We start from the raw sequence: 22,852 nt of genomic DNA, 5'->3' as shown, positions 1-22,852 counted from the left end.
TTTCTATAAAATTTAACGATCTCAGCGATTTGTGCAAATGCAAAAATGCCAGCGATTGGCAATTAGCAGTCGAGCGCAGCATATTAAAACGTTGAAACGTCATTGAGTTGGCAATGGGCAATGGGCGGGCGGTCGTCCGGTCAAACAAATGGCCAATGTCTCATTAATGCCACACAATGGAGGCAGGCGACGCGACGCGAGGCGACGTCCCGCTGCGTCCAAAATATGCAACATTCATCAATCACACAGCGCTGGCCGCGGAATGAGAATGAGTTCACGGGGTCGGTGTCGGGCGGCCGGAGTCCGTGTTGCGGGATTGATTTGCTTGCCGCAGTTTCAAGTCAATTACACATATTTGTGGCATTTGTGGCACTCGTATTTGGATACCCACCGCATGGTGGGTCGCGCTCGTAGGTGTTAGCCGTTTGTCTGTTTTGCTATGTTTTGCTATGTTTCGCCGTCATCCGTCGATTTTGTTTGTGTACGCGTGGCATGCCACAACAGCAACAACAACAACAACAACGCCGTGTGTATCCGCCCACAATGTTGCGCTTGTCAAACAACGCCACAACTGAGTCACATTCGCAGTCGAACGAACCATTATTCATGTCCAATACATTTGCACACTGGCCATTTGGAGGGCCATCAATGGGTTAACTGGCGTCGCTTATCGAACAGCTGTTCAAAAGCTTCGCACGCCCACCAAACACTCACACAAAGCTAAACAACAACAAAGCCCCAGGCAGTAGACTGATAAGAAAGCTTTTGCTCACTGGGCTGAGCGACGCATGTCTAACAAGCACAGAGAGAGAGAACAAGGGAGAGCGTGTGTGAGAGAGAGAGAGAGAGAGAGAGAGCGCGTGAGTTGAGAGAGTGCGGGTAAGAGCGTGCGCGCGCATTGATAACGAATGCAAGCTCATCACCTAAAGCACAGATTGAGAAATGTTTATAAACGTAAATATTAAAAGCCCTCTTAAATTTTATTTTAATACAATTATTATTTTAATTATTATTATTTTAATTAATAAAATTATATTTTAATAAAAATATTATTTTAATTTAATTAATGAAATTAGATGAAAAATTAATTTAAATTAAATATAATTTATGTATTTATTCACTGACAAATTTCTATGAGTGAGCGCTAATAATATTTGGGTGATAAAAAATAAAATCAAGAAAAAACATAAATAAAAAATAAAACAATTAAAAACTTGTTTTTTATAGAAAACTCAAATATTTAATAAGTTATTAAAAATAAATAAATAAAAACAAATAAAAGGAATACATTTTTTAAAAAAAATTTAAAAATTATTTGTAAATAATATAAAATATAAATAGAATATACATAAAAACTAAATATTAATAACATATTATGAAAAGTACTTAATTAAGGTATTTAAATATATATTTATATATAAATGCATTAATAAAATACAATGCATATTTTTTTTAATTTTTTAAAATATTTTTATAAATATATATATGTATGTATGTATGTATATATACATTTGTACTGTCAGTATTAATTTCAGTTAAATTTAAACACTTTAGAAATATTCTCATTAATTTATAGTTTCTTATAAGACCTTTTTGATATAAAAACTGAGATATTCTCTGGTATTTTTCATAAGATTTTTCCCATATAATAAACTCAAATTCCTGGTTACATTACACAATATTTATAAACAAATTTCCAATTAATATAGTGCAGGCTTTTATGCGCTCCAATTGTTGCAGGTATTTGATCATTAGTGAGGCATTACAGGAATTTATTTTTATATTTATGAGACATTTGATGATTCAGCTAGATTAATGATCATATATATATATAGATATATATACATATATCCATAGAATGCATTTATGTGGCAACCGAGGCGTTCCCCTTGCCACATTCTTTATTCATGATGACAACAAAGTGAAACAAGTTGATACTATTTTTACAACAGTCGCAACTCTCACTCTCTCCCATGCTTACGCTCCCACGCTCTCCCGTTCTGGCAGTGCGCCACTCTCCCTCTCCCCCTCCCCCTCCCACTCTCTCTCTCTATTTGTCGCTCTGATTGACTGTGGTGTCTGACAGTTTAGCACAACAAAATACGTAAACAAATGCCTACTATCGTGTAAATAAACAGAAACGAATTATATATTCTCAGTGCAGAGAGAGCACAGTGCCTCTCTCGCTCTCCCGCTCTCTCTGTCTCTGTGGCTCTCTGCCGCTCTGTGGCCCGCATAGAGCGGCGACTGTGACGGCAGCAGAGCCAAAACAATCAAGTGAAAGCGCTGAGCATATCTAAACTTATTGTGCGGTATTGTATACAACAACTTTCATTGCTGCTCAGCAGATACAGATACAGATACAGATAGAAATACAGAAATACAGATACAGCTACAGATACGACAGCGCTTACGTTGCACAAGAGCCAAAGTGCACGGCGCATGGAGTCAAAGAGCGCCGAGCACGGAGCGTGGAGCACGGAGCGTGGAGCATGCTCCCCGTGCGATGTGTGAAAAGTGTAACAGAAATTCTTACGGAACCCAGACCCAGACACTCGCTGACAGCGTCACAGTCACAGTCGCAGTCACTGAGTCAGAGTCACCAACAGCGCCTGGGCTGGCCGAGTCGTCAGAGTCGTCCGTCAGAGTCTCATCAGTCTCAGTGTCGTCTGTGTGCGCGGTCGGAGCGAAACGCGGGCGTTGCAAACTCATTTCGTAAATGGAAATGTGCTGGAGACGCAGACGGCGCGGCAAGCCAATCAAATGAAATTTATTAAATTGAAGAAGACGTGCACAGCCCAGCGAACGGAAGTGAAAAGTTACACACATCCCAGCAGACATACGAGAAAAAAAAAAACAAACAACAACTAGAGAACACACACATACATACACATATATAGTGTACAGAGTCGAATAAACTAATCGCAAAAGGTAGCTAAACGAATTGCAGTCAGAAAATGTATCTGTGAAGTGGCCATAAATGTGTGTGTGAGTGTGTGTTGGTGTGTGGGAGTGTGCGTGCTCATGTGTGTGTGTGTATATATTCGTATAGTAGTCAAGTGCTTGAGTGGATGTGCGTGTGTGTATATGGAAGTACACGCCTTTCGAGTGCAGCAGCAGCAGCAGCAGCAGCAGCAGCAAGCGCAGCTTTGACTATGATTTTTTTTTCGCTCGGTTTTCCCGCAGCTCAATTTGAACACAAATTGTTGACTAGGGAAACAGGAAATGTGTTCCAGACTAACTGTCGTCTGGCTAATTGAGCCGATTTTCCCATATGCACACACAATGCGCTGTCTGGCCATTTGCCAAGTGCCTCATATCAGGTCAATATCCTTTGACCCAATTATGGCAGAGCACTATAAATTCATAAGCTAAGCCAATTGACAGCGCTGCTCCCACTGCTGCTCCTCCGACAGTGTCAACTCGCTTACGATGGACTTCAATTTCCGTTGGACTAACGTCGACGCCCCCACAGCCCCATGACGCAGGGCACACGCCTCGCAGTTTCTCGAAAGGCTAAGAAAAACGGGAAAAATAAATAAATAAGCAAACGTTGCGTATGGAGTTGTAAGTGGGAGGCGTAGCCCGCCCATTAGTTGGTGGGCGCGGCAGTAGCCCAGTCAAAGGCCGAGCAGGAATACACACACTCGCTCGCCCACTCCCTCTCTCTGTCTCTCTCTCGCTCTCTCTCTCTCTGGAGTTACACACATGCAAAAGCTCTCTCGCGCACGCTTAACTCTCTCCATCTTTGTTCTCTCACCGCTGCCCCCTCTCTCCACTCCTGCTGGCGCCAGGACGTGCCTAACCTACCTTGAGTTGAATTCTATAGTAGCATAATAAAAGCACATGTGTGTGTGAGTGTGTGCGTGCGTGTGTGTGTGTGTGTGACAACGCGTGTGTAAGCAGGTGATTATCTGTTGCAGCGTCGTATTTATCTCATTGAAGCCGCCGTGACAGACGGGCAGGCAGCGCGCTTTCAATTTCAGTCTCCCCATAGAGCGATATTAAGCGACAGACGAACACACGAACAGACGGAGTACAATGGCTGAGATTTCACACAAGTTCAACAAAATTTCATATACATAAATCGACAACGATTTTTAATCAGCCAACATTAACGACTCTCACTTTTTTTTTTCATACAAAATTTTACATACGAATTTCTCTATTGTTAGAATTGCCTATGTAAAGTTATTAATGTTAAGCCAATGCAAGGTATTAAATAGTTGAATTAGAAAGTGTGCTTGAATAATACAAACAAGGCTGCGAAACGGTAAAAATCATATTTGTGAACAGAAGCCAACGCCAAGTTGGCCGTTATGGAGTGACCAAACAAGAGTGATAATATTTCGTATAGCCATATATCATCGGTAATATTCGAATGTGAATATATTGTAAAAGATTTGCCAGTTGATTGTTTATCAACTTTGCTTGTGCTTGTAGAAATATTTGCTTGATAAATCTGCAAAGTTCTGACCGAGTAATTTATGGTGTATAGTGTTGGAAAGTTATCCAATTTGAGCCTGAATTCACTCAATTGTGTCTCAACAGAAAACTAATACAAAGTAGAGCAAACTTAGCGTATATAGCCACCATTATTAAGTAAGACCCGGAAAAGTCTCATAGCAAATTATAGTCTTGGGCTTGCGAAGCCAAGCCAACTATAGTTAGTATTATATTATTTTTAGTTAGTATTATTTTGCACATAATGGCAAGCGGAATAACATCAAACATTTTTATTATAGAGACATTCCCCTATACATCACTTTCAATTATTCCCTCTATATACAAAACCTGCTTGATTAGCTCAAGCCATATTTACTTCATGCAGCTCAAATAGAGCATAGTAAATATTCTAATAACATTTGGGAGTTTGATCCACTGTAAACGCCCTTAAAGTCACGTATCAAAGATACTCAAAGATATTTCAACGGCTGGAAAGCACTTCATCAGCCGTGAGGCTGGCTGGCTCTAGGGGCGCACACCCACACACACACACACACACTCACACACATGAGTGCTTCATCTCTTATTGTGCTATATTATTTGATGTAATGGCAGTCCTTAGACAGTCGTGGGGTTGGGCTGAATGCGAAAGTCATTAGAGCTAAAAGGCGACCCGTGCTAAAAGCCAAAAAGCTAAAAAGCCAAAGAGCCAAAGAGCCGCAAAGCCGGCAGCGTTTTAATGAAGCACACTTGACAGTCATAATTCGTTTGCAGTGAATCAAGGCGGCGCAGATTGTGAATGCGATTAAGAACATCCATTAATGGCCATTAAATTGCAGGCAGGCACGCGTCAGCATGGGCAAGGATCAGGAGTTCCTCGAGGCGGCACGCAACGGCAACATCAGCCACATCGAAAAGGTGCTCGCCCAGAAGGGCAAGCGCGCCGGGCCCCTGGCCAGCCTGCGACGCACCGGAGTCAATGTGCAGGACAGCGGCGGCTACTCGGCGCTGCATCACGCCTGCCTCAATGGCCACGAGGACATTGTCCGACTCCTGCTGGCCCATGAGGCGTCCACCAATCTGCCCGATTCGCGTGGTTCGTCGCCGCTGCATTTGGCCGCCTGGGCGGGGGAGACGGACATCGTGCGGCTGTTGCTGACGCAGCCGTATCGGCCGGCCAACGCCAATCTGCAGACCATTGAGCAGGAGACGCCGCTGCACTGTGCCGCCCAGCACGGGCACACGGGCGCCCTGGCGCTGCTGCTCGCCCACGACGCGGACCCCAATATGCGCAACTCGCGGGGCGAGACGCCGCTGGATCTGGCCGCCCAATACGGACGCCTGCAGGCCGTGCAGATGCTCATCCGAGCGCATCCCGAACTGATTTCACATCTCAGCACAGCGGCGGTGGAGAGCGGCAGAGCAGGCGGAGGCGGAGGCGGAGGCGGAGCCGTAGCGGGCGGCGAATCACCCTCATCGCCGGCACGCCCAATATTTCCGCACACCTGCCTCCATCTGGCCAGTCGCAATGGCCACAAGAGCGTGGTCGATGTCCTCCTGGCGGCCGGCGTCTGTGTGAACCTACTGACGCCCTCGGGCACGGCGCTGCATGAGGCGGCGCTGTGCGGCAAGGAGAGCGTGGTGCGCACTCTGCTGCGGGCGGGCATCGATCTGTCGGCCACGGACAGCGAGGGCCGCACTGCGCTGGATATACTGCGCGAGTTTCCACCGCATGTGACCAAGCACATCATTGCGGTGATTAACAGTACGTATACGTAATATATGCAATTATGTCAATGACATCAATTTGCAAATGCGATAAGCGCTCAGGCAGATAAATGAACTCAATCCCTTCAGACTTTCGCCACCAAATGGACACAGATGAGGCGGACGAGGTTATCTACCGCCAGCACGCCGGCTCGCACACAACCGGGCGGGGCCAGAGCTCGAAGCAGCCACAGCCACAGCCACAGCCGCACAACCACTATCACTTCAACTCGAACAACCACTTGCTGAACCACTCGCACTCCATGCAGCAGTCCGGCTACAGCAAGCAGCGGCTCAGCGCCGGCAATGGCGGACCCTACAACGGCGGCAAGTCCCTGGACAGCGCCCTCCAGCCCGAGGACAGATTCTACCAGGATCTCAACGCCCACTCGCCGCTGCACATACAAAAGTGAGTTGAATATCCAAATGGAGCTATAGCAAACTAAACTCACTCTCTCCCTCTCTCTCTCTCTCTCTCTCTCTCTCTCTCACACTCTGCAGCGATATGGGCGGCGTCTTTAGTGTCAGTCCCTCTTCGTCGCTGAGCAGCTTTGAGCCGGCGTCCGTGTCGCCGCGCTCGCGCTGCTCCACCGGCGGCGGCGCTCAGCCCATTGTGATGAGCACCTTTGCGCCCAGCGGACCGCCCAAGAAGCCGCCGCGTCGCAATCTCTCCGTCTCGCCCACGCACGTCGGCCCGGGCCAGCAGTTCGGCTACAGCTCGCCATCCAGCCAGGGCCAGGGGCAGCCGATAGCGGCGGGACGCCGACGTCCGCCCGCCAGCGAGAGTCCCTACTCGCATCAGAGCCACGGCAGCGTCGGCGGCATGAGCTTCGATGAGACGCAGCTGCGCGAGCGGCAGCGCAACGATCGCCTCTACGCCAGCGCCAGGCAGAGCACGCGCTCCGCCGTGGACGGCAGCATGAGCCTCAGCTCCAGCAGTGAGTGACTCCCTAACTAATAACTACAAGTAATGCTCATATTTGCATCCGCCCAGACGACATGCTGGATCGCCAGTGCAGCAGCTCGGAGCTGAACAGCGAGACAAGTGTGCCAAATTCAAGCGGAGAGTCACCAGCTCCGGCTGCCCATGCCAACAACTCCATGAAGCGACCCATTCCGGCGCAGCGCAGCGCCTCGACCAGACTCTCCAAGGAGCTGCTCAAGAGCTGCGAGAGCGCCACCCTCAAATCGTACAATCCCAACCGCAAGCTCAAACGGAACCGCAACAGCTGGTGAGTGGGCAGTGAAGCTACTCCCTAGGATTGCCGATCTCCAGTTGAACAACTGATCTACTCTCATTTGATTAACTATTTCTCTTCCTTCTTGTCCCCCTGCGACAGCTCTATAAATGTGGCCGATAAGACGGAAGACGCCGAGCAGAACTGCGATGCGAAGCAGCAAATTCCGAGCAGTCCCACGCACTACAAGCAGCCACCGACGCCGGATCATCCGCCACCCAGCTCTAGCCAGGCCGAGCGCACCATACACGAGCGCATTCGTCCACTGAGCCAGGAGTACAAGCGGCGATCGGCGCTGCTGCAGCTGCAGGCGGCGCAGCAGCTGATGATCGAGACGGGCTCGTCGCCGTCGAAGCTGCTGCCGACGCTGAGCACGCCGGGCTACGATTACGACGATACGGTGACGGTGGTGCCGCGCTGTCCGGCTCCGTCGTCGGGCTCGCTCAGCTCGAGCATTTCGTGCTCGGATCACAGCCTCTCGCACTCCACCACCGACTACGTGGAGGAGTTTGTGAGCGATGTGCCCTTTGCCGGCCTGCTCAAAGGCGCCTCCCACAAGGAGCACAAGGAGCACCCGGAGCCGAAGGTGCAAGCCGAGCAGGTGCCGCCGCCACGTGTGCGCCCGCCGATCCCAACCAAGCCGCAGGTGCCGGAGCGCAAGTTCGTGAAACCACCGACCACGCCCACCCAGCACAGTGCCGAAGTGAAGCTGGAAACGAATGGCAACACCGAGACCGAGAACTTGTCCACGCACAAGCCCGACAAGTCGCCCACCAAGTCGGCTGGCAAGTCGCCCGTCAAATCGCCAGCCAAGTCGCCGGCAAAGTCTCCCGGCAGCGGTCACTCGATAGCGCGCAACTCGCTGAATCTGCTGAGCCCCTTCAATGCGGAGGAGGCGCGCAAGAAGATCTCCGAGATCATTGAGAACTTCGGCAGCGGCATCCTCAACACGAACATAACGCCCACCCACGACATCGAGCTGGACTTTGAGGATCTCGAGGTGCTGCCGGAGCGCCGCGAGCTGGCCCTGCGGCTGCGCAACGCGGGCCTGTTGCACCTGGAGCGCATACTCTTCGAAAATGGCTACGATAACTACAAGTTTGTGGTAAGCTGAAAGAGATCTCCTAGTGATTCCAATTGATCCACCATGTCGTTGCCTTCTCCATTCCAGCGCAATGTGTTCGAGGAGCCGGATATACCGCTGCTGCACATCCCCGAGCGGGACGCGGCCAAGCTGCTGCGCTTCGTGGAGACCCTGCCGCCGGCGGAGTTTCTGCCCCAGGTGCCCCTCAAGACGCAGCAGGAGAACAAGCAGCCGGGCGTGGCCACGCTGCAGCAGTGGCTGCACAGCATCGCGCTGCCCGAATACCTCGAGTTCTTCAAGTGAGTACGCGATCTCTACCAGCCGAATTAGCCTAACAATCTTTATTGCCTCGCATTGCCAGCAAGCACCTGTACAACACAATCGATAGCGTCTGCGGGGTCTGGGACGTGGAGCTGCAGACTGTGCTCGAGATCAACAAGTTGGGCCATCGCCGGCGCATTCTGCAATCGCTGGCCTTCATCCGGCAAATGCGCGAGTCGAAGTCACAGAAGACGCCGCTGGCCGAGAACAACGGTACCAACAAAATGACAACGAACGGCAACAAGGAAGCCCTGGCCGGCACAGCCACGACGGCCACCACCGGCACCACCACGCAGCCAACCACGATTGCGCTGCCGCATCGGAACTCCATAACGGGCTATCGCAAGAATCGGTAGACTATATAGTATAAATGTCCAATTTAGATTTAGTTAATTGAATTATACATCTTGCAGTCCCGCACCACCGCCGCCTGCACCGCCGGCACTCAAAACTATTGAGGCTGACCCATCAACGGCTCCGCTTCAGATACGCGCACCCTCCGAGCTGCTGCTGGGGCTGCCCGCCAACATGCGCACCACCCAGTGGCGCCACTCAGCGCAAACTCTGCTTAATGAGCACATCAAATACGAGGTCCAGGTGAGTCTACCTTGAGCTCAATATCTAATTTCATAATACTCCTGGCGGTTGTGAAAGAGGGCGTATTGGTTTTATGAAATCATTAAAAAGATATTTAACTAAAATTGGGAAATTGATTATTCGGATTAGCTGCTGCATTTGATAAATAAATTGTGAGTTTACACTCACTTGCAAAGTGAAACGGGTATATTAGCTTTGCTGTTTCTTTGTCTGCTTTTAATGAAGTTACCCCATATAGTGTATTTTCAAATTAGCGACTTTATCTCCCCACTCCATTAACAACAACAAAATATATCAACTTGAGAGCACTATTATTTTTTACCCATATAGGAAGAACTAGAAAGTTGTCAAACAAAGTCAAAAGAGGATATAGGATAAATGCTATACAGCTCGAAATTGAACACTAATCATTATAATCATAATATTAAGTATGCTTTTAATTTGTTTGTCCATTTATAGATTCTCATTTTATATACAGATGCAATAGCTGCTTCATAAAGTATATGATAAATTGGGATATATACAAAAACTTTAGTCTCAGCTGATTATATTGTAATATCAGATCTCGCAGATAGATTTGATTCCTCTTAGGAACGAAGAAACCCAGTAAGATCTTACCAATATTATGTTTTATATGAAAGACTACACTTTTCTAGGTTAACATTCTGTTGATTTTACACTTAGATTTTTTATTTCTAAGACTTTAGAACATATCCACTTTAATAGAACACCGAACGAGTATTCCCTAGTCGATAACAGCCGATTGAATTATTTCATTTCATACTAATTTCCACTATTCTATGCTCTCCCCAGTACCTAGGCTCAACGGTTGTGAAAGAACTGCGTGGCACGGAGTCCACAAAGAAATCAATACAGAAGCTGAAGGCCTCCGGGGATCAGGCGAACAAAGAGGTGCACAAACAGGGGGCGCCGCTGTCCCTGGCCATTTGCCACAGGGGCGTGGAGTTCATAGACGTGTCCAGCAGGGTAGGTGTGGGGGAATGGTGAATAGAAGAGCTACGTACTAATCCAATTGATGCTTATAGCGTGTCATCTGCGAGCATGAGATACAGAACATCAATTGCGCCTGCCAGGACTCGGAGGATCTGCGGCACTTTGCCTACATCACCAAGGAGCAGGACATGCACTATTGCCATGTGTTTCTAGTGCAGAGCACAGTAAGAACTCCGCAGGATAAAGTATCTATATTCTTATGATAAATGTACTATTGTGTTTTCTTTATAGGATCTGGCCAGCGAGATCATACTGACGCTGGGCCAGGCCTTCGAGGTGGCCTATCAGCTGGCGCTGCGCGATGGCATTGCGACGACGCCGTCGCTGCTCCTGGACAATGGCATGCTGCAGGGCGAGTACTGCGGTGGCGGTGGCGGTGGCAGCAAATAGAGCCAGGAGCTGGCCATCGCCCGTAAAACCACTCAGTCTATGGCCAACCACACGAATCGCACTCACAGTCGCAGTCGCAGCCTGTGCGCCAAACTATTTTGCCTGACCAACTATGGAGCGTTGTTCAAGCTTTAGTTGGAATTTTTCCAATCAGAATTGAAACTAGTCCTTGCGCAGAGAACAACAGAAAGACTTTTTACAAAAGGCACAAACAATTTTTTATGCAATATATATAAATACACACACATACATATGTTTGGATACTCCAGAAAGAATCCAGCTTTATTCAAGCTAAACTATTTGAGAATCGAACGCACAATATTCATGAATATCAACAAAAACAAAAATGCATTTACAACTTTTTACGTATCTATAAAAAAAGGCAATTGCATTTAACTATATATACACACACACACATACATTAAATACTAAACGTATGTGTATTCAAGTTTTAGCAAATTTTTAGCTATTTATCTAATCCATGAAACGAGTATAAAGTATAAATTTATTAACATACTATTGGCACATAAACAATTTTATTGATGTTAAAAGCTGTAAGACAATTGACACAGCGAACTGCTTAAAAAAGCAATGAAAAATTCATATCCAAAAAAAATACATTAAACAAAATACAAATTGGCTATATACAAGCGATAAATATATAAACATATATATACATATATATATATACATAAACTAATCCCATGAGACACTGCGCGTTGTTATATAATTTTAAATCAATTCACAAAACTCTAATCAAAATGAAATACAACGCATACAAGTTATAAGCAAATTAGCTTAAAAAATACAACAAAATTAAATGAAAAAAATAAATAAATAAATAAATTCAAATTGAAGCAAATGAAAATTACATTTGAATATTTGTGAGGCATTTGTTTTCATTTGTTATTTTTAAACTTTGAAAAAATATGCATATTTTTAAACTAGTCTTTGATTTTATTTGAAATTAATTTAAGGCAAAGCCTTGTTGTTATCATTTGTTAAACACAAAATTTTTAGTTAATTTTTATTTTATAATAATATACATTTCATGTCTCTATCTCTCTCGATGTGTGCAATGCTTTAAATGTTAGCCTGCTGTATGGTACAAGAATGCTCATAAGAAGTACCTATCCATTAAATCATTAAATCATTAAATCATGTGAAAAAGTCTACTATAATTAATGTGCATTTGCACCTATATACATACATATATAAACTACATCCAAATCGAAGAACTATATACAAACAAATACACACATACAGCCTAGTGCATAACTAATGAAATTTAATAGCGATCTATGCATAAAAAATATATAGCAGAAAAAAAAATACAAAAAATAATAACATGTTTACCGAAAAAATAAATAAAAATAAAATAATAAAAAATACCTGTAAACCTGATTTGTCTTCGTCAAATTGCATAAACAAGTTTACCAAACAAACATACGAAAAGGAAAAACATTATTGAAATATTGAGCAAATACGCACATGCATGCTAGCCAGCCAGCATGCATGCATAAATCCATATGTACAACTAAAGGCAAACCTTATACAACAAATTCATACTAAATAAATGCATAATAATGTATGTATGTAATTAAATGAGTGCACAGTCTGTTTATCATTTAATTTATTGTATTTGCCATGTGGAGTGGCCTGGCCTAACCTGGCCGGCCTTAAATTCAATTAAGGCGCACTTTCCCACAGGCCGCGGCTTAAACGATTGCAGCTTGGCAGCATCAATTCGCCGCATCTGTGCGTCAGAGAACGTAGATCATTTACACAGGTTGGACGTGAGCCGGTTTGTTGTTGGTTTTTTAGTTTATTTTCGCTCTTTCTGTAAGGCTAAATGCGTTAAGCATTTGATCATACGAATATTAATTGGCAAACACCAAAGCGCAGAGCGATTGCCCCGACAACGACTCCAAGTCCAACTCCAACTTCAGCTCCAGCTTGCAGCCAGTGATTCCCTGGCACACGCACACACGCGCTAATGTTGCCAGCAATATGTTGCCGGCGTGCGTCAAATGTTGCCAAGCAACACGATAGCGAGTGGGAACGAGAGAGCTGGAAACGAGAGGGGGAGAGAGGAAGAGAGGGGGGCCTGTGATGATACTAGCCAGAATGACGACGCTTGATGCCGCCGCAGCCAGCGCTTAACGGTTTAAATTATTTCGCGTCTCTTGCGTCGTTTGCTAGCGTGCAATTTGTGGCGCACAGCTTATCACAATTTCATTATTACAAGCATTATTATTGGCCATAGAAAATTTGCCAGCCAGCCTGGCATTTGGCTGCGGCTTCGGCTTTGGCTTTGGCTTTGGCATTGCTTATGCGTTTATTTGTAATTGAAATTGCGTGACTTTATGCTTCGATTTCGCCATTGCCATTGTTGCCATTCAATGGAAAACAGATATAAGCTTGCATATATACATGTGTATATGTGTATAAACATACACACACACACACACATTTACTTGTGTATAAGTATGAGCATGCACGCAAAACTTTCGTACGAGCTTTCGCTGTGACAGCGAGAACAGCAGCAACAGCAATAAAAACAAACAACAACAACGACAGCACTCAAACAAAACAAAAAGCCCAAACACAAATGCAAAAAGCGCTCGCTGCTGCGAAAGCTGTTCGCCTGTTCCGAATGCGAGCAAGCAGCGCAATGTTTGCCCAGCCCTTGCTCACTTACACGCATATGCGCGTGTGTTGGTGTGTCTCTGTGCCTCCGAGCGTCTGTGTGTGCGCGCGTGTGTATATACACTTGCCGCCTATTTAAAGCAGCCGTAAATTAGCAAAGCACTCTGCAGCTGTTTTACGTCTGTTGCCCACTGCTGCGCGCCTGCTAAAAATTGTACCAAAAATCGCCGTTTGTCAGTGAAACGCGCTTCTGGCGAGTGCCTGGAAACGCTAGCGATTCGTATTTAGTTGCCGCAACAAATGCGCCAAATGCTTCAAGCAAAAAACATTTTTAGTCACTTGACAGCGTTGGTTGCTTTGAGTTGGGGACTGTGAAGACTGCATATATTTCTATTTTCTATTTACGATTTTATTGCAAGCTAAGAAAACTATATATAGAAATTCTATATAAGAATTCTGTATAATAATTTTTAGTACGCCTAACATTTAGTTAATCACACTGTCAACATAGCTTGGTGCTAATTCTAACAAATATATCATTTTTTAACTCTGAAGGCATTAAAATTCGTATATTAATTATCAATGATTAATTTCATTTGCAAATGGAATTATTCTTCATTTTTCCTAAAAACTTTTCAGCAGCTCTCTTAGCTACGAAAGCAAACTCAATTATCTTAAAAATAGAGAAAATACTTTACCTACCCCTAGGATTGGATTAAAGATATTTGCATATTTTAATTTCAATGATTTTTAATCAAATTTTCAACAAAGTCGGTTGCATACAAAGCCCTATTTTACTTCGATTTCACTCTGATTTCCACTTTCAATATTATTTAAACTTTCTCTCATATATATTTCATAATTATTCCCATTATTATGTCCCTCCTCCCTTGTCTTCTAGTTTGGCAATATGTGCATGCAATAGTTGACGCACTGCTCTTCAGTGGCGAATTTATTGCTATTGCCGCCACAGTTGGAGTGAACAAACGTTAGACAGCGCCTGCGAGAGGGATTGTAATACCAGAGACGCCGATGTCCAAAGCAACTTCCATATTGCGGCTTCGCTGAGCAAATATCTGCGTAAATAACAAAATGACTTTCATATGATCTGTGAAGAAAACTATTTTAAAATACGGTAGTTACGTTTCCTATGTGCTGCTACCCTATTTAGTGCTGTTTGTGGAGGATTAGACGCTGCCATCATCAGCAGAGCAAACAAATGGAATATGATTTTCATTTTTCATCCACTGAAGATTACGAGAATACTGCATGATTTATGCCTATGCGAGGCTGCTTTATATATCCCCAGCTCGAAATGAAAATGTGTTTTCTTAATTGGGTTTACAAATATGCACTCGAATGTGGTTTCTCCACAACTCATGACTGATTAACAGATTATATAATTTCAATTATATATTTGAGTTCGAATTCCCTACTAAATGATTGTTAAGCTCTCTGAACTTCTTCCCTTTAAAAATCGAACATTACAGATCAACTTCTGCAAATCTCTGATAATTGATATAGTATAGTATAGTAATTAGTTAGCAAAAGTGAATATTCTTTGGGCTTATTATGAGAAATGGAAATCAGCCCACATGGGCGGCATCCTCTCTCAGCCAATCCCTGGACTTTTCAGTACAAAATATATCGCACTCTTCTTTGGTATAGAAACGATTTTGATTTCCGCCGCAATTCGAGTATGTGAACTTCTCGCACTTGGTCTTGTACTTATTGAAGAACCAGAGCCGTCGAGTTCCTTTGCATTTGCCATAGTCTGGCTTCGAGTAGCAAATGGCTGCAAGAGACAAAAGGTTAACGCAAATGACATCCAAGTTTTCTTTATGTCAGGAACCTTTATTGATTTTTTCGAAATGCCTCTTTCGTGCTTTAAAATTATAGCTATGATTCAGAGCATCATCGTAGTCCTGGCCCAAAGCCAAGTCAGCCAGCAGCAAAAACAAAACCAAGGCAATCAAACACCTCATTATGTAGGGCAGCTTAATGCAGAGAATGAACTGAACTAGAAATATTAATCAACTTGCCTTTATATAGTGCGGAACGTGACGAACTAACAACTGTTTTTCCATCAAACTCAAAGATAGAACCAATTGTTTTGCAAAAGATATATAGAACGATCAAATGCCAAATGTTTAACACGTCATGCGAATTGCTCAATCCGTAATCAGGGGCCAAAATTATGCGACCGGTTGGCCAAGCGAATTCAATTAAATTTCTCAATAAATTATAAGTGCAGAAACAAACTCAACGCAAGCGGAGTCTGGTCTTCGATTGGCTCTGCTGCATACTTAGATGCATATGAGTCGAAATATATGTATGTATATATTGTGAACTGGTCCAGTGTGCGTTTAAACCGGTACTTAGTACACAAAACGAGATTACGCAACGTCGAACGAGTGAAGATCAGATGCCATCGCGCATACGCCGCGTCGTACAGACGCCTGAGCATGGGGACATGCTCGTCTCGCATAACGCAAACGAAATCGCAAGCATCGGAAAAATCGAAATTCTAGATCAAGGCCAGCAATACAAACATACATGCATATATGAATATCGCTCACTCTCTGTCTCTCTCTCTCTCTCATGCTGGCTGCTGACACACGCAATGCATGCGTTAAATAACTTGAAACTAGTTTGGCCATTGAAGGAGGATGCCTGGTATTAGTGCAGCGCGCGCTCACACAAACTGGGTCAAAAGGAAGCACGGCCGAGCTGCGACTGCGCATGCAATAAATTGCAGCAATTGAAATGAATTTTGTCATTCGACAATTTGCATTTGTAAGTAACAAGAGAAAACACTTAGCGCCACTTACGCGCCTGACAGGGCCCCAAACGCTCCCATGGCCGGGGGCCACCACCAAGCCCAATTATACAGTCAAATACATTATCACAGTTTACGGTTGCCAATGTGTCATTGATCAGGCGTTTATTTATATTTATAGCCAACGTCATTTGAAGGCTGCACAAAAGTGCTGACAAAAAAAAAACAAATAAATTCTGACAAAAAAAAATAAAAATAAAAAATAAAATAAATTAGAAATCAAATTTATCTAAAATTCGTTTGTTAAGGAAAAACAATAAGAGCGACAAAGTGAAGGAAATAATCTAGCATTTAAAAATATTCGAAATAGGAATATGGAATATATAGGAATAACCAAGTAGAGCAGCAGTGGGACACTAGGGCTGCTCGAAAACCTAGATTACTTTATGAGCATATCATTTATATCAGTTATAGATCTATCTGAAGAGGAGATCTCGGAAAGTGAGGATCATGTTAGGCATTATATAGAGCAGATCACTGTTTAAGTTAACAGCATAAATGCTCATTATTTATTTAATACGACGAAAGATAAAAAATTACACGATTTACCATACTATCAATCAGCAGAGATATATACAATACATATAAGTTCTATGTTTTAATCTTCGTAATGCAATTATATATATTGCATATACATTGTAATATTGTACATATATTGTATATATTGTACATATATTGTATAAATACACCATATTACAAGTCACCAGCTTATATAGATAGCAATGTTTACCTAGCAAGAAGATAAGTCTACATACAAACCCAACGATCTCTGTAAGTAGAAGACCAATTGATTTGCAATTACAATATATGTTTATAGATATGCTAGATATGATCCTCTTAATTCTAGCATTCCCGTGAACATTGCAAGCATAGCTCAGCCCACTCAGCGTTTTCTTCTTTGATAGGAATAGGTTTACACCGTTATCTAATGTCATTTTCTATACATTTAATTTGAAATGCAAATATATGCATTTTGTAAAGTGCTTTGACATTTAAAAAAACAATAAAAAGCTATCCTGCTTTGGGCAATATATCAATGCTTTATAGTCAAATGAATTTGTATAAATATATATAAATATGTATATATATATATATGCATATATCGTGAGGTGATCGTGAGGCCCCGGGACTTGTTCGCTAGTTGAGCTATTAAACAAAATTAGCGAACATAATTCTATTAATTTAAATGTTGCATTTTATGTGCTGGCAAAATAGTTTTCTGGCCATTTACGATTACCGCTATTGGCCACAAGCAAACAAAAATGAGAGGAAATAAAGACCGTTAGGGCCGTTTATCGATGGTGTGTGGCGTGTCAAGGCTAGTCTAGATAACGAAATCTTGTGACCCGTCCAGATTGCTGACAAATGCAATGCAACAAGTTTGGCAGGCACTTAATAAACAAATTCATATCTGGCGATTTGACGCTTTTGGCCAATGCACGCAAATGAATCAGTCGCTTGGATTCGATTGTGCAATTATGGCTAATAAAAATGTTTATGGCCCATGCTGCCGCCGCCACCCCGCCGATGCCCATTGGCCGTTGACTTCTGCTGGAGCGATATGAATCACCATAAATCTAAGTGCGGTATAAATATTTATCGTGATTTTATAGACGATGCCAAAGGAGGAAGACAACGACCAGCCAGCGACGCGCATGCAATAGCCACATTGCGCATTTGGCATGCGTGAGAATCGCATGCAGACCAAGCTGGCCAATGTCCACAGTCCACTGTCCAGTGTCCCGTATATCTAATGTCCATTGAGCAAATTTTCTCCTTCTCCTTCTCTTTAATGGCAGGCAAATTTTGCACATGGCTGGGGCCCCTGATTCGAATGGCGCAGATAAAAAAGGTCGCGCGCTCTTAGAAAGTGGGTTAATTAGCAGCCAAAGCTGATTGGGGAGCTATATATATATATAGATATGAAGAAATATATGTATATATGTATACATCCGGCACAATGCATTGCTATATTGCTCCAATAAAACATAACGCATTGGAATGCCCAAAAAACTTGACCTCAAATGGCGAGCTGCTGCTCCTCCAACTGTCCAGCTAGAGAGCAGGCAGAGGCAGAAGCTGGGGATGAGCCGGAGGCTGGGCATCTGGACGTGCTGCTCGCGCACACGTCACGGTTAATTGGGCATTCAAATGTCAAGTTCAATTTTGGGCTACATTAGCGTTACCTATAAAAGGGCCGTTCTCTCTGCGCTGCATAAAATGAGATTTATTGTTGCATTTCGCTGCATAAATTGTTTTTGTTGTTTTTGCTTTTTGCTTTTTCCTTTTCGCTGGCAGTCGCGTCTGGTGGCAATGGTCCACTGATCATCTGGCCACAAACAATTGGCCAGAGACTTGGCCGACTCGTTGTTGTGCTCGCCCGATCGTTTGGCATTTGGACTTTTGAATAATTTGGACGGTCCCAAGAGCGTATCAATTGGTATATCATTATTAACCCAGCACGCAGCTAAATTAGTATGAGGCACCCCACACGGCCAAATTGTCAATGCTTAAACGCCCCATGCAATTTGAAGTATTATTTATGGCATTGATACGCGGCTTCCGATTCAACTCAAAGACCAAAAACGAGCTCAAGCTGAACTGCTTTTATTCTAATGACCATTTGCAATTGGTTTTCGGCGAAAAAAAACCTACGATTAGCGCACGGCGATAGCAGAGCTATACCCTGTACTAAGCAGAATATAATAGGGTGGGATATAGCTGACTATAAGAGTTGTGATTTGCTAAACGCGAAATTATTCTTAAGGACTGAGCAAGAATGATAGGCTGAGAGGTATAGAATAACAGCAAAAAGTAAAGTGAAGTAAATTAAGAGGAAGAAGTTACTCCATGTAGCATTCTCTTTAGCTGTATGCCTCTGATCATGGAAATCTGAAACGATTGTAAGAGAGGATCATGCTTTCTCTTCTCACTCTATTCCTCGAATGGTGTAAGAGATTTATACAATTATTTATATTCATTCTCACTCTCTTTATAATCTATGCTCTATGCTCTATGCTCTATGCTCTATGCTCTATGCTCCATGCTCTATGCTCTATGCTCTATGCTCTATGCTCTATGCTCTATGCTCTATGCTCTATGCTCTATGCTCTATGCTCTATGCTCTATGCTCTATGCTCTATGCTCTATGCTCTATGCTCTATGCTCTATGCTCTATGCTCTATGCTCTATGCTCTATGCTCTATGCTCTATTTTTAATGCTCTATTCTCAACTCTCCTTTCTGTCCAATCTCTGTTCTCCATTCTCTATTGTCCATTGTCTAATCTCTATTCTCTATTCTCCATTCCCTATTCTCCATTCTCTACTGTCGATAGTCGAATCACTATTCTCTATAACCTACTGTCCATTCTCTATTATATACTCTCTATTTTCTATTTTTTATTCACCTATCTCTATTTCCTACTCTCTGCTTTCTATTCTATATTCGCTATTGTCATTCATTATTTTCTTTTATTTCTTCTTTTTCCTTTCGATACTCTTGCTTTTTACTTCTTCTTACTTCTTACCCTTTTACTCTTTAGGTCGTTCTGAATCACTCTCTCTCTTTCTCTCTCTCACACACACACTATCTATCCTTCTCTATTTTTGTCTCTCTTTCACTTCCTCGCTCCGTACTGCATCCATTCTTAGAAAAACAAAGTTCTTTTCATAGTTTACAAGCATTCGTACTTTATAGGGTATCTCTTTTACAATACCTCCAGTCACTTCCGCTTAATATAAGTATACCTAAGTATCAATAAAGTTATAACGGCTTTAAGAAATATCTTAAGTGCACCCAATGCAAAGCCGCCTCAACAGGGGCACAAACTGTTGGGCAATGCGCAGTTGCAGCTGTTGTTGTTGTTGTTGGTGCGATTTCTGGTGGCATAAATCAACGATTGGAAAATTAAAAGCAATAAATTTGCAATTAATTTTTAATTTGCGCAAATTGATTAACATCAGCACGCTGCGAATGCCAAATAAAAAATAATATAAAATGAATCAAAGTTGGCTGCAAAATATTTGATAAGCAGATCAAATTTAGCCAAGTTTATTTCGTCGGCCATTTCCGCTCTATCATAAGTGCCTCGTTTATGTGATTAAGGTTTTTGTTTTTTTTTTTTTTTTGCGAAACTTGCGGCTCTAATCAGCCGCGAGCCTTTTCCCAAGTCAAAGGAAAGGAACTTTCTGGGCCGTCAACAGTAAGTGCGAGGCAAATTCGTCTGGCTAAAGAGTTTGGCCTAGAGCCAAACGAAATGCACACAGCTACAACCTACGCAATGTGGCCAATAAATAAACAAAGTGTGAAGGTCTCTGCTTTTGGCCAATCTCTCGAACCAAGCCAATAACACAAGCTGAACTGTTGACCCTGCTGCTGTTGCCGTAGATGTTGCTGTTGCTGTTGTTGCTGTGCATTATAGAATGTGATTAATTATGCTGACATTAAATCGGCTAATAGAAATATATCTCGTTGCGTTTGAAAATAATGTTGACGTGATTGTAATTGAAGTTGTTGCCCGTTTGCCTATTTGAATGTTGCCTGTTGCTGTTGCCTGTTGCCTGTTGCTGTTGCCCGTTGCCTTTGTCCGCTGTGTGCAGTTTATTGCAAATTTGTTTGTCTGCCAGCCAGGATAACTGATGGCGAAATTTACCATGAGGCCCGCTTGCGCATATACAATATGACAGAATACATTAATCACATTGATAATTGGCAACAGTTGCTGGCTTTCACGACACCAATTCGAATTCGAATCGAGCAACAATTAAACACAAAAATGTGCGCCCATCTAACATCTGTAGAGAGAGAGAGGGAGAGAAAATGATATATATCTATGTACGTCTATATAATTAACTGTGGCTCTAAGTTATTTGCGACGCATCATCAACGTATTTAAATCAATTACAATCAGCAATTTGTTGCTGCTCCAACTGGCTGCTCCAACTGCTGCTGCCTTCTCTTTAATCAAGGCATGCGTTTGTATTACAGATAGATGACACTGCGCCTGGAGACGTGGCCAAGTCGTGTTAAGTACGCGCGAATTAATGTCTTGGCCGAGTCACTACATCTTGGAAAGTCCTCTGCAGCGATTGCCATTGCTGGTTGCTGGTTGCCGTTGCTGGTTGCTGGTTGGTGTTGCTGGTTGCTATTGCTAAATTGCAAGTCGAGACAAGTCAAGAATTTAACAGCCAAAGCGCCGCCTGCTAGTTGAGTGTGTGGCAGTCAGGCGGCGCGTAATTTACGTCGATTTGATGTTTCCAACATAAATTTATAGCGCACACAATTTTGCCAGCGATTTGTTGCCAGCGCCGCCTGCAACATGTTGAATTGATGATGTTGCCGTTGTTGTTGCTGTTGCTGTTGCTCCTTCTGCTGCTTGGCGTGCTTTGATTTCGCAGAGCAGCAGCACACAAAAATGTCGCAATAGCATTATAATGAAAAAGCAAGAAAAATCATGTTGGCATGCGGCTGCCTCTGCTGCTGCTGCTGCTGCTGCTTTTCGTTGAGTTGAGCAACATTTTTGCTAGCGTTTTGGTTTTTATTGAGTGAAGAGGCCGCCGCCAGTGGATTCGGTCGCTGCAGAGGCGTCTATTGAAGAGGCGCCTGCGTGTATGAGATATGGTGTTGCCGTTGCTCTGTTCCATTGCTTTGGCCGCATGTTTCTGGCCCGAGACATGACATGTTCGAGGAGCAGGAAGTCGTTTTGCGTTTTGCGTTTTACGCTTTGCCACATTTATGAGTTACGCTTTGGCCGCGTGTTGCAAGCAACGCCGCATGCAATCTGCCACTTATGGCTGCTGTTGTTTGTCTTTTCTTTTTTCTTGTTTTCCTCTTCTGTTTTTTAATTATGTGCAACTTGTTTGCCGACTTAGCCAGCAAATGATGTCATTAGCACGAGTGGCAAGCCGAGTTTGGCCCACAGTGCAAAGGTAAAGAGACACGCACAACGATATTAAGATATTAAATGCTGGCAAAAACTCTTGCAACATGTTGCCAGAGTAAATTGTTGCCACCCGGGGCCAACACGCCGATCTAATTGCAAATGGAGCAGCATGCAAAATTTTATGTGCCTTAATAACAAATGCCCCCAGGGCTGAGGCACGTTTAATGCCAAAATGCTGCATGTTGCTGTTGGTGGGTGATGTTGCTGCCGCTGCTGCTGCTGTTGCTGCCTAGCCCAATTACTGAGCACCTGCAATTGACAATGCGAGCCGAACCGAACCGAAGCGAACTGCATGATTTATGCGGCGCACCATTTTCGAGTCCATGGCGGCTCCATAAACAAATTGTCGCCGAGCGCTCTAAATGGACCTGCGTCTGCCACAGCCATGAAATTGAGCTGTAATTGAATTGGCGCACAGGACACGCTGCAGCGCAGTAAAGCGCAAATATATATATAACAAAATTATTTCAAGCAAACCATGCAATAGATCGTCGCGCTTTTTGGCCATCTTACAATTTATTGCGGCGCATTTCAATTTCACAATTAAAACACGAGCCAAAGGCA

The 22,852-nt window shown here is 43.6% G+C and overlaps 2 protein-coding genes across 3 annotated transcripts; one reads left to right on the top strand and one right to left on the bottom strand.

Annotated features, from left to right (window-relative positions):
* The first annotated feature begins 2,385 nt into the window (after positions 1–2,385).
* Positions 2,386–12,319, top strand: LOC108649033 (uncharacterized). 2 transcript variants are annotated; one of them, XM_018098027.3, is made up of 12 exons: positions 2,386–2,931; positions 5,286–6,211; positions 6,304–6,622; positions 6,715–7,151; positions 7,208–7,445; positions 7,554–8,556; positions 8,623–8,834; positions 8,897–9,208; positions 9,270–9,453; positions 10,267–10,440; positions 10,500–10,631; positions 10,699–12,319. In XM_018098027.3, exons 2-12 carry the CDS (start codon positions 5,302–5,304, stop codon positions 10,855–10,857), a joined length of 4,080 nt encoding a protein of 1,359 aa, XP_017953516.1. In that variant the 5' UTR covers positions 2,386–2,931; positions 5,286–5,301; the 3' UTR covers positions 10,858–12,319. The 2 variants fall into 2 exon arrangements, with proteins under 2 accessions (XP_017953516.1, XP_089116384.1); XM_089260258.1 differs by lacking the exon at positions 2,386–2,931 and adding an exon at positions 3,885–3,906.
* Positions 12,320–14,238: 1,919 nt separating this feature from the next.
* LOC108652172 (protease inhibitor carrapatin) lies at positions 14,239–15,529 on the bottom strand. The gene is made up of 3 exons (XM_018102274.3): positions 15,359–15,529; positions 14,650–15,301; positions 14,239–14,582 (listed from the first exon to the last, which is right to left on the bottom strand). Exons 1-2 carry the CDS (start codon positions 15,489–15,491, stop codon positions 15,093–15,095), a joined length of 342 nt encoding a protein of 113 aa, XP_017957763.1. The 5' UTR covers positions 15,492–15,529; the 3' UTR covers positions 14,239–14,582; positions 14,650–15,092.
* Between the last annotated feature and the right edge of the window lie 7,323 nt (positions 15,530–22,852).

This window comes from Drosophila navojoa, chromosome 2, assembly GCF_054131105.1.
Source record: "Drosophila navojoa isolate 15081-1374.11 chromosome 2, UAZ_NAV_1.0, whole genome shotgun sequence".
Taxonomy (NCBI): domain Eukaryota; kingdom Metazoa; phylum Arthropoda; class Insecta; order Diptera; family Drosophilidae; genus Drosophila; species Drosophila navojoa.
This window is presented reverse-complemented; position numbering and strand designations above follow the sequence as displayed.